Source organism: Aquarana catesbeiana, linkage group LG01 (assembly GCF_042186555.1).
Source record: "Aquarana catesbeiana isolate 2022-GZ linkage group LG01, ASM4218655v1, whole genome shotgun sequence".
Taxonomy (NCBI): domain Eukaryota; kingdom Metazoa; phylum Chordata; class Amphibia; order Anura; family Ranidae; genus Aquarana; species Aquarana catesbeiana.
Window position 1 is genome coordinate 818,505,442 of NC_133324.1, and position 13,845 is coordinate 818,519,286.

The 13,845-nt window shown below is 45.0% G+C and overlaps 1 protein-coding gene across 2 annotated transcripts in view; it reads right to left on the reverse strand.

Annotated features, from left to right (window-relative positions):
- The window catches only part of CEP135 (centrosomal protein 135), a 99,963-nt gene that overhangs the window by 43,171 nt on the left and 42,947 nt on the right, over positions 1 to 13,845 (reverse strand). For both annotated transcript variants that reach the window (XM_073608410.1, XM_073608412.1), the window contains exons 8-9: positions 5,333 to 5,548; positions 3,448 to 3,513 (exon numbers count right to left, since the gene is read on the reverse strand). In XM_073608410.1, coding sequence (XP_073464511.1) covers positions 3,448 to 3,513; positions 5,333 to 5,548 — 282 coding nt within the window. The remainder of the gene's footprint in view (positions 1 to 3,447; positions 3,514 to 5,332; positions 5,549 to 13,845) is intronic.

The window sequence follows — 13,845 nt, forward strand, 5'->3', positions numbered from 1 at the left end:
ATGCACCAACCCCAGTGAAAGACGGGAGGTTTGCACGATAGAATCTCTAATGGCGTCAACCACAAAGCATAAGGCCGCTGGAAGGTTAGCAAACCCCTGGGCCTGCTGTTCAGGTAATACTTTGATGACCTGCTTAACATGGTCTCTTAAGTATTGACAGACTCCAATCGCTGCTACTGCAGGTTGGGCCACTGATCCTGCTAAGGAGAAACCATCCTTCAATAGGGATTCCATCCTTTTATCTACAGGATCCCTGAGCATCTGAGCATTGTCTACAGGACAAGTCAGGCTATTATTTACGGAGGAAATGGCGGCATCAATAACCGGTATTCCCCACATTTTCATAAACTTTTCTTCCATCGGATAAAGTGTTGAAAACTTTCTCGGCGGAAAAAAACGTTTGTCTGGGTGATCCCACTCAGAATAAATAAGCTTTTCAAGTAAAGTATGAGCAGGAAAAGCATGTGCTGCTTGGAAAGGTTTCAGTGACCCCAAAGCAGAAGAGGATTCTTTAGCAGTTTCAGGTATGGGCAACTTAAATGTGGAGCGGACCAATCCAGTGAGGATCTGCACTAAGACTTTCTCCTCTTGGGAAGTCGCAGAGGGTCCCTCTCCACCTGAATCCTCCGAAGAGGAATCATCCATCCCATCCCGATCCTCTGAAAGGGATTCATCTCCTTTATCCCAGAGCTCCTCTGTCTGAGGGTCTTGGGGAACAGAGGAAAGCCTAGTGCGTTTTCTTCCACTGAGTGAAGACGTAATCACGGCCATTAATCTTTCCTCTAGACCATTAATGGTTGAGGAAAAAACCTCTTGTGTAATATATACAGGGGCTGAAGTGCCAGAAGCAGGTGTAGCCCCTGACCCCGATGGCTCTCCCTGGCTAGCCGTCCCTGGCCCATCTTTTAGGGGGGGGAGGATGCTGCCGACAGGGGGCCCTCAGAACCTGAACGAGATCCCCTAGTGTCTCTGGTTCCTGGGGTGCTTGAACCTCTTCTACCCATAGTGCAAAGCAACAAGGTGTGAGGTATACAAATGAACACTGCCCGCTGAGCGATGTAGTCTGGCTAAAAGCCTTGCTACCCAATGCTCAGTCTGGTGTTACTTCAGTAAATGCTGCCTAGGAGAATGCCTGTGTCCCACCTTACATGCGACCGTCAGCTCTGTGTCTCTCAGAAGGCTGTGTGCACCTGTACAGAGTGCCTCTAATAGCCTGCAGCTGGCCTGAGTGGGGAGTCTAAGCACTCAGTGCTGACGTCCCGCCCCTCCCCCTCTACCGCCCCCCCTTCGAGTTTTGAAAAAAACAGGCGCTTCCCGCGCTGCCGACTCTCCTGTCATGTCTCTGGAGGAAGGCTGGGAGCGGGGGGGGGGGGGGAGAGACTGGTACAAGATCTGCCTGAACGGCTAGATTCAGAGATGGTGGCCATTAGGCCGCAGAGTCCGGGTGGTATAACCACTTTCTAGACCCCTGCGGCCCCTCTCTAGCCTGGGGGGGGGAACATTCAAACATGAGAAATCCCCCTTTCCACCTTACCTGTTTGCAGCCTGCTTGAGACGCTGGGACATAAACAGCGATTACAACACCTGAGACAGACATGTCAGCATGTGTAGGTTTGTGCTCTTGCAGCCCCCGGTGGTCACAATAGGCATAGCATGCATTTACCTTAAAGGAGAAAAGCCACTAGAACTCAAAAATTCTGTGGAATCTCCTCTTACCTTATCCAGCCGCAGGGTGCTGTTTACACAGACCCAATCTTCACCTCTCACGGTGGGCTCCGTTTGAAAAAACCGTCAGAGACTGGGGCCCCCATCAGTAGGGGGATCCAACAGTTCTTGGACCGTAAAGCACCTCGCCAGAAATTAGGAAGTTTAAAGCCATTTTCTGATCTGCGGGGTCCAGCTCTCTAAAAAGAGAAGCGTTACGGGTAAAACCTCGTTTCTTCGGACACGAGGCCCGGGTACCATTCAATTCGGCCATGAAAAGACACTTTGAATGGATCCGGTTCACCTGGCTTGTCCCAGTATAGGATCTTAGGATATTCCCTTTGGAGCTCAGCACAGGACATCTTTACACGTCCATCACCTAAGACACTGGCGTAAAAAAAACTGAGGTATCCCTGCAAGGGGGAGGGATTATATAGGGGGTTGAACTTCCTGATAGGGTGTGCCAGTGTCCAATCACCAGTGATACCTATATAACCCATCAGTAATTACTGTGGCTCTGTGTCCCGTGATGTTCGAGAAAGAAAAAAGTCTTATTCCCAGAGGTATAGGAATAAACGTCAATTATTGTTAGACTGGCTGACACTATCTGGCTGCTTTTTACTGTGGGCTGGGAATCCACATTCTGGAATAGAAGAGGGGAAGGAAAGAAAGGCACAAAAGCAGGCATAGTGTAGCACAATTTATTAAAAATGAAAAGTCAATATGAACAACAATAGCACTCACAAACAGGTTGAGGTGAGGATGACAGTTCGCAGTGGATGGGATAAAGCGTTTCAGAAGCAAGCCACGCCTCCATCATGCTGGAGGCATGGAGGCATGGCTTGCTTCCGAAATGCCTTTCCATTGGCTCTCACAGCAGACCGGCTGACACCCTCTTTCCATACTCTGGCTGGAGACATATTCCCTGGGTGGACGGACCATCACAGCAACACAGGGCTGGCCGACACCAGCTCCCCCTGCACGGATTTCAGACTCATCGGGCTCCGTCTATACGGCTTTCTCTCTTCCGACCCCGGAGAGAGACCCCAGCTCCCGGTTCACACTTGGATTATACCATCCACCACAAACTGTCATCCTCACCCCTACCTGTCTGTGAGTGCGATTGTTGTTCATATTGACTTATATTTTTTAATAAATTGTGCTACTCTAAGCCTGCTTGGTGCCTTTCTTTCCCTCCCCTCTTTTGGAGAGGAAATGCAGATAAAATTGGTGGGTGGGGAGCCAGGTGTGCTGAAGTGAATATCTTACACGTGTCATAGGTTGTTACCAGTGAGCTGCATGTGTTGGATAGCAGATCTTGCTACACTTGCATCCTACATACTGTATCTTGTATGTGAACAAATAAGATCACTTCATTGCCTGCGAGGACAGTTGCTCCTCCTTTCACTTCCTATTTGAGCAAGAAATCAATGGGAGAGCAGTCTCATCTGGTTTTAAAACGACCACCACAGTTAGGCAGAACTGGGAATTTTGACATCACCACTGCACTCACTCTCTCAGGTACAATAGAGCTCTTAAGCCAGCATGTGATTGCTTGCAAAAAACAAAACAACAAACAAAGACTAGTTTAGAAAGATTTGACCTTCAAAATAAAGGTTTTGGACCACTATAAAAGAAATGTAAAGACTGATTAGAGAATAATTTCTTTACAAAGACTTGTACTATCCCAGCAGTATTTAACATGTAATCCATGTTAATATAATTTAAGATGGATTTACTTACAGATCTGTACTGTTCCAAAGTGCTTTCAAGTTTATAGATTTCCATCTGTAGTCTCTTTATTTCATTCTAAAATAATAACAATGCATTTAGTTATATTAAAATAAAGTTCTTGCTCAGATACCACTATTTATATACTTCAAGATCCCACAGTCCATGAAGGGCTCTGGCCTCCTGATCATATATCGGTACATATATTCACATAACTTACGATCAGTGACCTTCAACTCTTTCCAAACACAAACCCCACTCATATTTAAGTAAACATGAGCTCTTTCCTTGGGTGGGAAAATTAAGGCTGGTCTTAATCCTCAGGATTATGAAAGACATTACTTTGTCTTTTGGTTAATAAACTTTTATAACACTAAGTTAGTTGACATGTTTTGTGGGTTACCCCTGTAGGCAATACTATATATAAGTAAATGTTCATGCAAGAAACCTGTGCTTCTTATTATCTATTCCTCTCCTGCTAAAGTTATTCCCTTGGATTTGTTTGGCATATACAAAGCTGATCACATAGGAAACTAATCTTAAAGTTGAACTAAACCCACTGATTTTACGGTTCCCCAAAAGAAAATTCAAGTTACAAATGTTTAATAAATCCTTAATCACATATGCCATTTTTCCGCAGTGTTTTTATTTAAACTCTGCCTACTAGCACATTCACAGTGTTTGCTACATTCAACATATGCCTCTGGTGATAAATTGCACAGTTGTCAGTATGCTTATATCAGATTTTAACCAAACCACTGGTGTCATAGCTAATGGAAAAATAAAGGTATGGATGGCCGCACTCCAATGCAAACACCTTTATTGTAATAAAGAAAGATCCATACAGCAACAGAGGTCCAGCTATGACTAAAGCACCAGTAGGGTTGTGAAATGCGTCAGCGTATCTGTACCTGTATGGATCTTTCTTCACTACAATAAAAAGGAGGTATGTGCATTGGAGTGCTGCCATACATACCTTTATGTTACCACTAACTATGAATGCAAAGCAAGCATCCTCTATTACTCGTGTAATGTTGGTGTAATCACGGCTTTACCACCTGGCGCATATCTTTTTCTCCTACTGGTGTCATAGCTAATCGCATGTGCAGCACCATGGCAACTGCAGAACCAGATAGTAGCTAAGATGGGGCCATTTTTTTGTCTCGACAAAGCTAGCAAAATTTAGTCATGCTTTAAATGTATAAAGTAATCTGAAAGTATACATATTATCCTAAAGATGAGCAGTTTTCAGACTGTTCTGCACCCTCCCTGTCTGCTAATGGATCTCCTTATCACACACAATTAGACTCTACCAAGGCAACATACTCCCACACATTTGACACTTGTTCTATGCAGAAAACTACATAGAGAATCTTAAAGCATTACAGTATATGTATATGTATATATATATATATATATATATATATATATATATATATATATATATATATATATATATATATATATACATATACATATACATAAATACATATAAACATGGATAAATACAAACCTTTCCACAAAAGGAGCTGCAGATTTGAATGAATAAAAGTTTTCACTTCCAGGCATATACATTAAAAGACAATTATTATACCATGTAGAAAAAAAGTGTCACTAACTGATCCCAGAGGATTGCTTTGGGAGATATGTCCAGGCATATAATTTACATGCATTAAGGACCCTAAACGCATTAGAGAATATTTAGCCAATGTAATTGTTAACTCCTCTAAGCCCTAAAATAGTCAGTGAGCAAAGCATTGTCCTTCCAACCTCACATTAGTGGGCAAATGCACGTTTGTGGAAGAATTTTTAATTTTAAGCAATCAAGTATGACTAGCAAAACTCCCAAAGTGATATTCCAATTCTCCTACATCAGCTATAGATTAGTGGCACCAACCTTTGCTTCCTCAATCTCAGCATCTGCAGTCTCTAGTGCCATTTCTTTGTCTCTCTCTAGTTGGTGTGCCATATGGTCAATCTCCGACAGCTCTTTACAGAGTTCCTCGTTTTTGCTGCTTAGATTCAACACCTCACTGGTCACATTCTGTCGGGTTTCCAACAACTCTTGTACACGTTTTTCAAGGTCTCCATTAGCTTTCTGGAGGTATTCAATCTGCAACACATGTATACAATGATAAACCTCATTTTCTATGGCAGGTCTGAAAATCCTTGCATATGCCAGAAAGGTTTGTTTACTAAAATCTCTATTTACCAGCAATTAGTGATAGATGTCCATCAATCTATATAAATGGGCAGAGAATAACTGCATGACAGTTACTGTAACTCGCGCTAAACAGGGACTATAGGAAATATATACCATATTCCTCTATACAAAACGATAGTTAGAACTAATTTACAAAAGGGCAGTTTTAGACGGTGGTTTAGAGCTACAGAGACACTCAGCGATGAGTAGAGGCAAGCTTTGAAAAATTTATTTGGGGTATCCTTATCCTCCTCACAGTGCCTGACTCAGTTATTTATTATACATAGAGCCCACTATACTCCTTTAAAATTGCACTCCTGGGGTAAAGCAGCTATATCAAATTGTCCAAGATGCACTACTGGTACACTTATACATATGTTGTGGCACTGCCCTAAACTGCATCGCTACTGGGAGTGTGTATTTGATACTTTAAATACCTTGTGTTTTATACAAATACAGCCTGACCCAAAAACAGCATTGCTAGGGATTATACCAGAAGAGCCCCTCCCAGTTGAAATGAATGTGATGTGGCTGAGAACTATGTATATGTCTCATAAACTTATAATACAAAAATAGATATCGAATTATCTGCCAACAATAGATCAATAGATTAAAGCAATTAATCTTAACGTAAGATGGGAGGAATGGACATATAAACATAGGAGGCGTTCTAAAAATGTTGTGAAAATATGGCTATGGTGGCTAGCTTCTAATTCTTCAGAGCAGTTAGTCGAGCGAATGAATGATAATATGTAAAGTTAATAATGAAATAGAACTTTGGAGGGAAACAAAATAAAAATATAAGCACTATAAAAGGAGTAATAATGTGTGGGAGGGCTCTTTCTAACGATATATATAATTTATAGCTTGGTGAGTGCAAATTTTTTATTTATTTTTTTGTGTGGTGCTGCTATTGTATTGCTGATCAGTGGGGATCTGGGATGAATATGTTTTATCTGTTTTCTTGTTGTATAATGAAAAACTCAATAAAAACTATTTGATTGAAAAAAAGAATAAATCACATGGGGTACCAATTCTAAAGGCAGTGATATAATCTTTATATAATCAATTATTTGAGAACAAACTGGCATCTTCTGTATAAAAATAATAGGCCTGAAACTAGTTCCCTGCACTCCCTCTGGCAAGTGTGGTGCCTACAGGTACATATCAGAGGCAGTCAGTCCTGTATGCAGATCTGTGCCTAGGTCAGACCAGGTGGAGAACTGCATCCAATATCTGTATATATATATATATACATATATATATATATATATACACATATATATATATATATATATATAATTTATTATATTTATACTACTTTATTACAACCAATAAAAAGTCCATATGTGGTATAATAAAATAACTGAAAATACAAATTCTGTTCAAGCACATCTCGGTCTGAACTTTGGTCTATGCGTTTCGCAGATATACGGCTTCTTCAGGACCATTGATATGTTAGGATAGTAGCATGGCAAAAACAAATTAATCCATTTCAATTGTTTGGAGAGCTTAGTCTGGCCCTCAAATGACTGCATATACACTCATCTGACTTCAGAAGGACTTCCATGATTAATGGTAGAGGCTAATTTCAGTGTAACCTTCCAAATATCAAAACAATTATTGATGAGTTGGAGTTCCCAGTGCTTCGCCTCCTTAGCTTGTAATGTGCACAGACATTAGTTTTAGAGGGCACAAGCAGAAATAGGGACATACCTGCAGCAATTCGCAATTTTCCAGTTTCTGTTGCAAATCCAATTTAACATAGCCCACCATTTTGTTCAATTGGTGTACATCAAAATGTGTCACATATTCGCCAAACTGTCTGAAAAAATAGGATTTTTTAAAACAGCTTACCTGTAAAATCCTTTTCTTTCGAAGGACATCACGGGACACAGAGCCACAGTAATTACTGATGGGTTATATAGGTATCACTGGTGATTGGACACTGGCACACCCTATCAGGAAGTTCAACCCCCTATATAATCCCTCCCCCTTGCAGGGATACCTCAGTTTTTACGCCAGTGTCTTAGGTGATGGACGTGTAAAGATGTCCTGTGCTGAGCTCCAAAGGGAATATCCTAAGATCCTATACTGGGGCAAGCCAGGCGAACCGGATCCATTCAAAGTGTCTACACCCTATCAGGAAGTTCAACCCCCTATATAATCCCTCCCCCTTGCAGGGATACCTCAGTTTTGTAGCCAAGCAATATAGTGTATTAGAAGAGGGGCGGGACCTCTGTGTCCCGTGATGTCCTTCGAAAGAAAAGGATTTTACAGGTAAGCGGTTTTAAAAAATCCTATTTTCTTTCTCGAACATCACGGGACACAGAGCCACAGTAATTACTGATGGGATGTCCCAGAGCAATGCTACCTGAGGGGGGGGAACCACGACCAAGTAGGGTGCAATCAGACCTGAGGACCCTGTACCGCTGCCTGCAGCTCACTACGCCCAAAGGCGATATCCTCATGCCTTCTCACATCCACCTGATAGAATCTGGTGAATGTATGAACTGAAGACCAGGTTGCGGCCTTGCAGATTTGAGCCATAGAGGCCCGGTGATGCACTGCCCAAGAAGCACCAATAGCCCTTGTGGAATGTGCCCTGATCTGAAACGGAGGAATCTTCTGTTTCAAACCGTAAGCTTGAATGATCAACTGTCGAATCCATTTAGAAATGGTAGCTTTTGACGCTGCCTGTCCTCTATTGGGGCCCTCTGGCAGCACAAACAAAACATCCGTCTTGCGGATCTGAGTAGTTGCCCCTAGATAGGCCTTAACTGCTCTTACTACATCCAACGAATGTAGAGATCTCTCTTCCGGAGAACAGGGATCTGGAAAAAAGGAAGGTAGAACAATGTCTTGGTTTAAATGAAAATCAGAAACCACCTTCGGTAAAAAACTAGGATGAGGGCGTAGTACCACTCTATCTTTGTGTATAATCAAATAAGGCTCCTTACAGGAAAGAGCTGCTAATTCTGATACTCTTCTAGCAGAAGAGATGGCCACCAGAAAAATTAATTTCCTTGTCAACAAGACCAAAGGAATCTGACTTATTGGTTCAAAAGGCTGTTTCTGTAACACAGCCAGGACCAAATTCAAGTCCCAGGGGTTTAGGGGCGCTTTAACCGGAGGATTAAGACGCATCACCCCCTGCATAAAGTTTCGGACCAAAGAATGCGAAGCAAGTGGCCGCTGAAATAATACTGATAAAGCAGAAACCTGGCCCTTGATGGTACTCAAGGCCAGCTTCATCTCTAATCCCATCTGTAGAAAATCAAGGATTCTACCTATGACATATTTCCTGGGATGCCAACCTCTGGATTCACACCAGGTTATATAAGCCTTCCAGACTCTATGATAAATCATCCTGGAAGCTGGCTTCCTTGCATTAATCGAGGTAGATATGACAGGACCTGAGAGCCCACGACTCTTCAGAACGTGGGTCTCAATAGCCAAACCGTCAAATTTAGCGTTTGTAAGGCAGGATGGAACACTGGACCCTGAGATAACAGGTCTGGGTGTACCGGTAGGGTCCACGGGGAACCCACCGTCATCCTTACTATTTCTGCATACCAAGTCCTTCTGGGCCAAGCGGGGGCCACCAGAAGTACCGACTTCCTTTCCTGCCTGATCCTGCGAAGGAGTCGTGGTAGTAGCAGAATAGGCGGGAATGCGTAAATCAGTGAGAACCGATGCCACCGAATCACCAACGCATCCGTCCCGCATGCAAGAGGATCTTTTGTCCTTGCCACAAATCTGTCTATCTTTTTGTTGAATCGGGATGCAAAGAGATCTACATCTGGAACCCCCCATCTTTGGCATATGGCCCAAAAGACGTCGGGATGCAGAGACCATTCCCCTGGAAGTAACTGCTGGCGACTTAGATAGTCCGCCTGCCAATTCTCTATTCCCGGGATGAAAACTGCCGATATGCATGGCACATGCATCTCTGCCCAGACTAAGATCTGGTTCACCTCTTTTTGAGCAGCTCGGCTCCGGGTGCCTCCCTGATGATTGACATAAGCCACTGCTGTGGCATTGTCGGACTGGATCCTGACCGGACAACCCTGTAGCCTGATAGTCCAGGCCTTTAGAGCTAGATGTATCGCCCGGATCTCCAGAATGTTGATGGGTAAGGTCCTCTCTGTCTTGGACCATACCCCTTGGACCGCAGCCTGTTCCAGAACTGCTCCCCAACCTGACAGACTGGCATCTGTTGTTACCACCGTCCAGGTAACCGGTATAAAGGATTTCCCCTTCTGCAGGTTTTCGGGTATGAGCCACCAATTGAGGCTCTGACGCACCGCATGCGACAGGTGCATCGGAAAGTCTAATGCCTGAACCTTCTTGTTCCAGGTCGACAGAATACTGTGTTGCAGCATTCTTGAGTGAAACTGAGCATAGGGAACTGCTTCGAATGAAGACACCATCTTCCCTAGTAGCCTCATACAAAGGCGGACTGAGGGACCCTTCTTGGTCCTTACTGTCAGAATCAGCTCTCTCAAAGCAGTGATCTTTGCCTGGGGTAGAAATACTTTCACCTGGCTTGTATCTATAATCAGACCTAAATACTCCAGTCTTGTTACTGGTTTTAGGAAAGACTTTTCTAAGTTGAGGATCCAACCCAGGTGTTCTAGATACCTGACCGTGGTCCTCAAGTTTCCATTCAAAGAGGCTACCGACCGGTCTATCAAGAGCAGGTCGTCTAGGTATGCTATGACAGCTATACCCTGAGCCCTTAATCTGGCCAGAGGAGGAGCCAAGATCTTTGTGAACACTCGAGGTGCAGTGGCTATCCCGAAAGGCAGAGCCACAAACTGGAAATGGCGCCCTCCTACCTCGAAGCGCAGAAACTTCTGATGAGCAGGAAGAATGGGCACATGCAGATATGCATCTCTGATGTCTATTGATGCCAGAAATTCTCCTCCCTGCAGGGTGGGAACTACTGTTCGAATTGATTCCATGCGGAAGGATTGAATCCTTAGGAATCGGTTCAGATCCCTTAAGTCCAAAATGGGCCTGACATCCCCATTTGGCTTTTGGACCGTAAAAAGGTTGGAATAGAAGCCCAATCCCTGGTCCTTTGCGGGAACTATCATAATGACCTCCTGCGACAAAAGTCGCTCTAACGCTAGAAGGAGCGACTGCTTCTTCTCTGGGTCTCTGGGAACATTTGATCTGAGGAACCGAGGAGAAGGGAATTCCTGAAACTCCAGCTTGTACCCTAAGGTTACCGTGGAGACTACCCATCTGTCCTGGAAGTCCTCGTGCCAGAGCTCTGAGAACTGTCGCAGTCTTCCCCTCACTCGAGTGAGCGGGGGCGCCCCCTCATGCAGAGGTCTTAGTGTTTTGCCTAGTAGGCTTCTTTCCCCAGGACTTCTTTTGTCCCTGGGGTTGACTCTTGTCTCTGGACCCCGATGGAGGCGGCCGTCGAGACTGCCTGGAGGCTGAAGCCCCCGGCGCTGGGGAAAGAGTCCGTTTGAAAGAGGGACGCTTACTCTTCTTCTTGACAGGTAAGAGAGTGCATTTCCCACAAGAGATTCTCTTGATATAGTTATCCAAGTCCTCTCCAAACAACCTTGCACCACGAAATGGAAACCCAGCCAGTAGCTTCTTACATGGTGCTTCGGCTGACCAATTTTTCAACCATAGGATTCTACGTATATGCACCAACCCCAGTGAAAGACGGGAGGTTTGCACGATAGAATCTCTAATGGCGTCAACCACAAAGCATAAGGCCGCTGGAAGGTTAGCAAACCCCTGGGCCTGCTGTTCAGGTAATACTTTGATGACCTGCTTAACATGGTCTCTTAAGTATTGACAGACTCCAATCGCTGCTACTGCAGGTTGGGCCACTGATCCTGCTAAGGAGAAAACATCCTTCAATAGGGATTCCATCCTTTTATCTACAGGATCCCTGAGCATCTGAGCATTGTCTACAGGACAAGTCAGGCTATTATTTACGGAGGAAATGGCGGCATCAATAGCCGGTATTCCCCACATTTTAATAAACTTTTCTTCCATCGGATAAAGTGTTGAAAACTTTCCCGGCGGAAAAAAACGTTTGTCTGGGTGATCCCACTCAGAATAAATAAGCTTTTCAAGTAAAGTATGAACAGGAAAAGCATGTGCTGCTTGGAAAGGTTTCAGTGACCCCAAAGCAGAAGAGGATTCTTTAGCAGTTTCAGGTATGGGCAACTTAAATGTGGAGCGGACCAATCCAGTGAGGATCTGCACTAAGACTTTCTCCTCTTGGGAAGTCGCAGAGGGTCCCTCTCCACCTGAATCCTCCGAAGAGGAATCATCCATCCCATCCCGATCCTCTGAAAGGGATTCATCTCCTTTATCCCAGAGCTCCTCTGTCTGAGGGTCTTGGGGAACAGAGGAAAGCCTAGTGCGTTTTCTTCCACTGAGTGAAGACGTAATCACGGCCATTAATCTTTCCTCTAGACCATTAATGGTTGAGGAAAAAACCTGTTGTGTAATATATACAGGGGCTGAAGTGCCAGAAGCAGGTGTAGCCCCTGACCCCGATGGCTCTCCCTGGCTAGCCGTCCCTGGCCCATCTTTAGGGGGGGAGGATGCTGCCGACAGGGGGCCCTCAGAACCTGAATGAGATCCCCTAGTGTCTCTGGTTCCTGGGGTGCTTGAACCTCTTCTACCCATAGTGCAAAGCAACAAGGTGTGAGGTATACAAATGAACACTGCCCGCTGAGCGATGTAGTCTGGCTAAAAGCCTTGCTACCCAATGCTCAGTCTGGTGTTACTTCAGTAAATGCTGCCTAGGAGAATGCCTGTGTCCCACCTTACATGCGTGCTGAGTGCACCTGTACAGAGTGCCTTTAATAGCCTGCAGCTGGCCTGAGTGGGAGTCTAAACACTCTGTGCTGACGTCCCGCCCCCTCCTCTACCGCCCCCCCCCCCCCCCGAGTTTTGAAAAAAACGAGCGCTTCCCGCACTGCCGACTCTCCTGTCATGCTTCTGGAGAAAGGCTGGGGATGGGGGGGGGGGAAGGAGGGAGGCTGATAACAAGATCTGCCTGAATGGCTATCTTCAGAGATGGTGGCCATTAGGCCGCAGAGCCCGGGTGGTATAACCACTTTCTAGACCCCTGTGGCCCCTCTCTAGCCTGGGGGGAACATTCAAACATGAGAAATCCCCCTTTCCACCTTACCTGCTTGCAGCCTGCTTTGAGATGCTGGGACATAATCAGCACTGAACACCTGAGACAGTCAGTCAGCATGTGTAGGTTTGTGCTCTTGGCAGCCCCCGGTGGTCACAATAGGCATAGCATGCATTAACCTTAAAGGAGAAAAGCCACTAGAACTCAAAAATTCTGTGGAATCTCCTCTTACCTTATCCAGCCGCAGGGTGCTGTTTACACAGACCCAATCTTCACCTCTCACGGTGGGCTCCGTTTGAAAAAAACGTCAGAGACTGGGGCCCCCATCAGTAGAGGGATCCAACAGTTCTGGGACCGTAAAGCACCTCGCCAGAAATTAGGAAGTTTAAAGCCACTTTCTGATCTGCGGGGTCCAGCTCTCTAAAAAGAGAAGCATTACGGGTAAAACCTTGTTTCTTCGGACACGAGGCCCGGGTACCATTCAATTTGGCCATGAAAAGACACTTTGAATGGATCCGGTTCGCCTGGCTTGCCCCAGTATAGGATCTTAGGATATTCCCTTTGGAGCTCAGCACAGGACATCTTTACACGTCCATCACCTAAGACACTGGCGTAAAAACTGAGGTATCCCTGCAAGGGGGAGGGATTATATAGGGGGTTGAACTTCCTGATAGGGTGTGCCAGTGTCCAATCACCAGTGATACCTATATAACCCATCAGTAATTACTGTGGCTCTGTGTCCCGTGATGTTCGAGAAAGAAACAATGGTTTATCAGGCCCAGTGTTCATCCATTGTACTAGCAAAGAATGTAGCAGTACTGTGCTCACTGATGACAGAAAGATGATGCAAAGATTGGCCTCCGTTTTAGGATAAGTTCACCTTACGTAACATGTTACACCCATATTCAGGGTGTAACATGTTACAGATGCAGCAGCCCCCGAACCCCTATTTGTGACAGTGGGCTGGGGATCTTCTCCCCGCACTCGCTGTCACAATTTAAAAGAAAAGGCGGCCGTGTGGGGCTCCACCAACCCGGCGCATCATTCATTCACAGAGTTCTGTGAATGCAAGAACTACAAG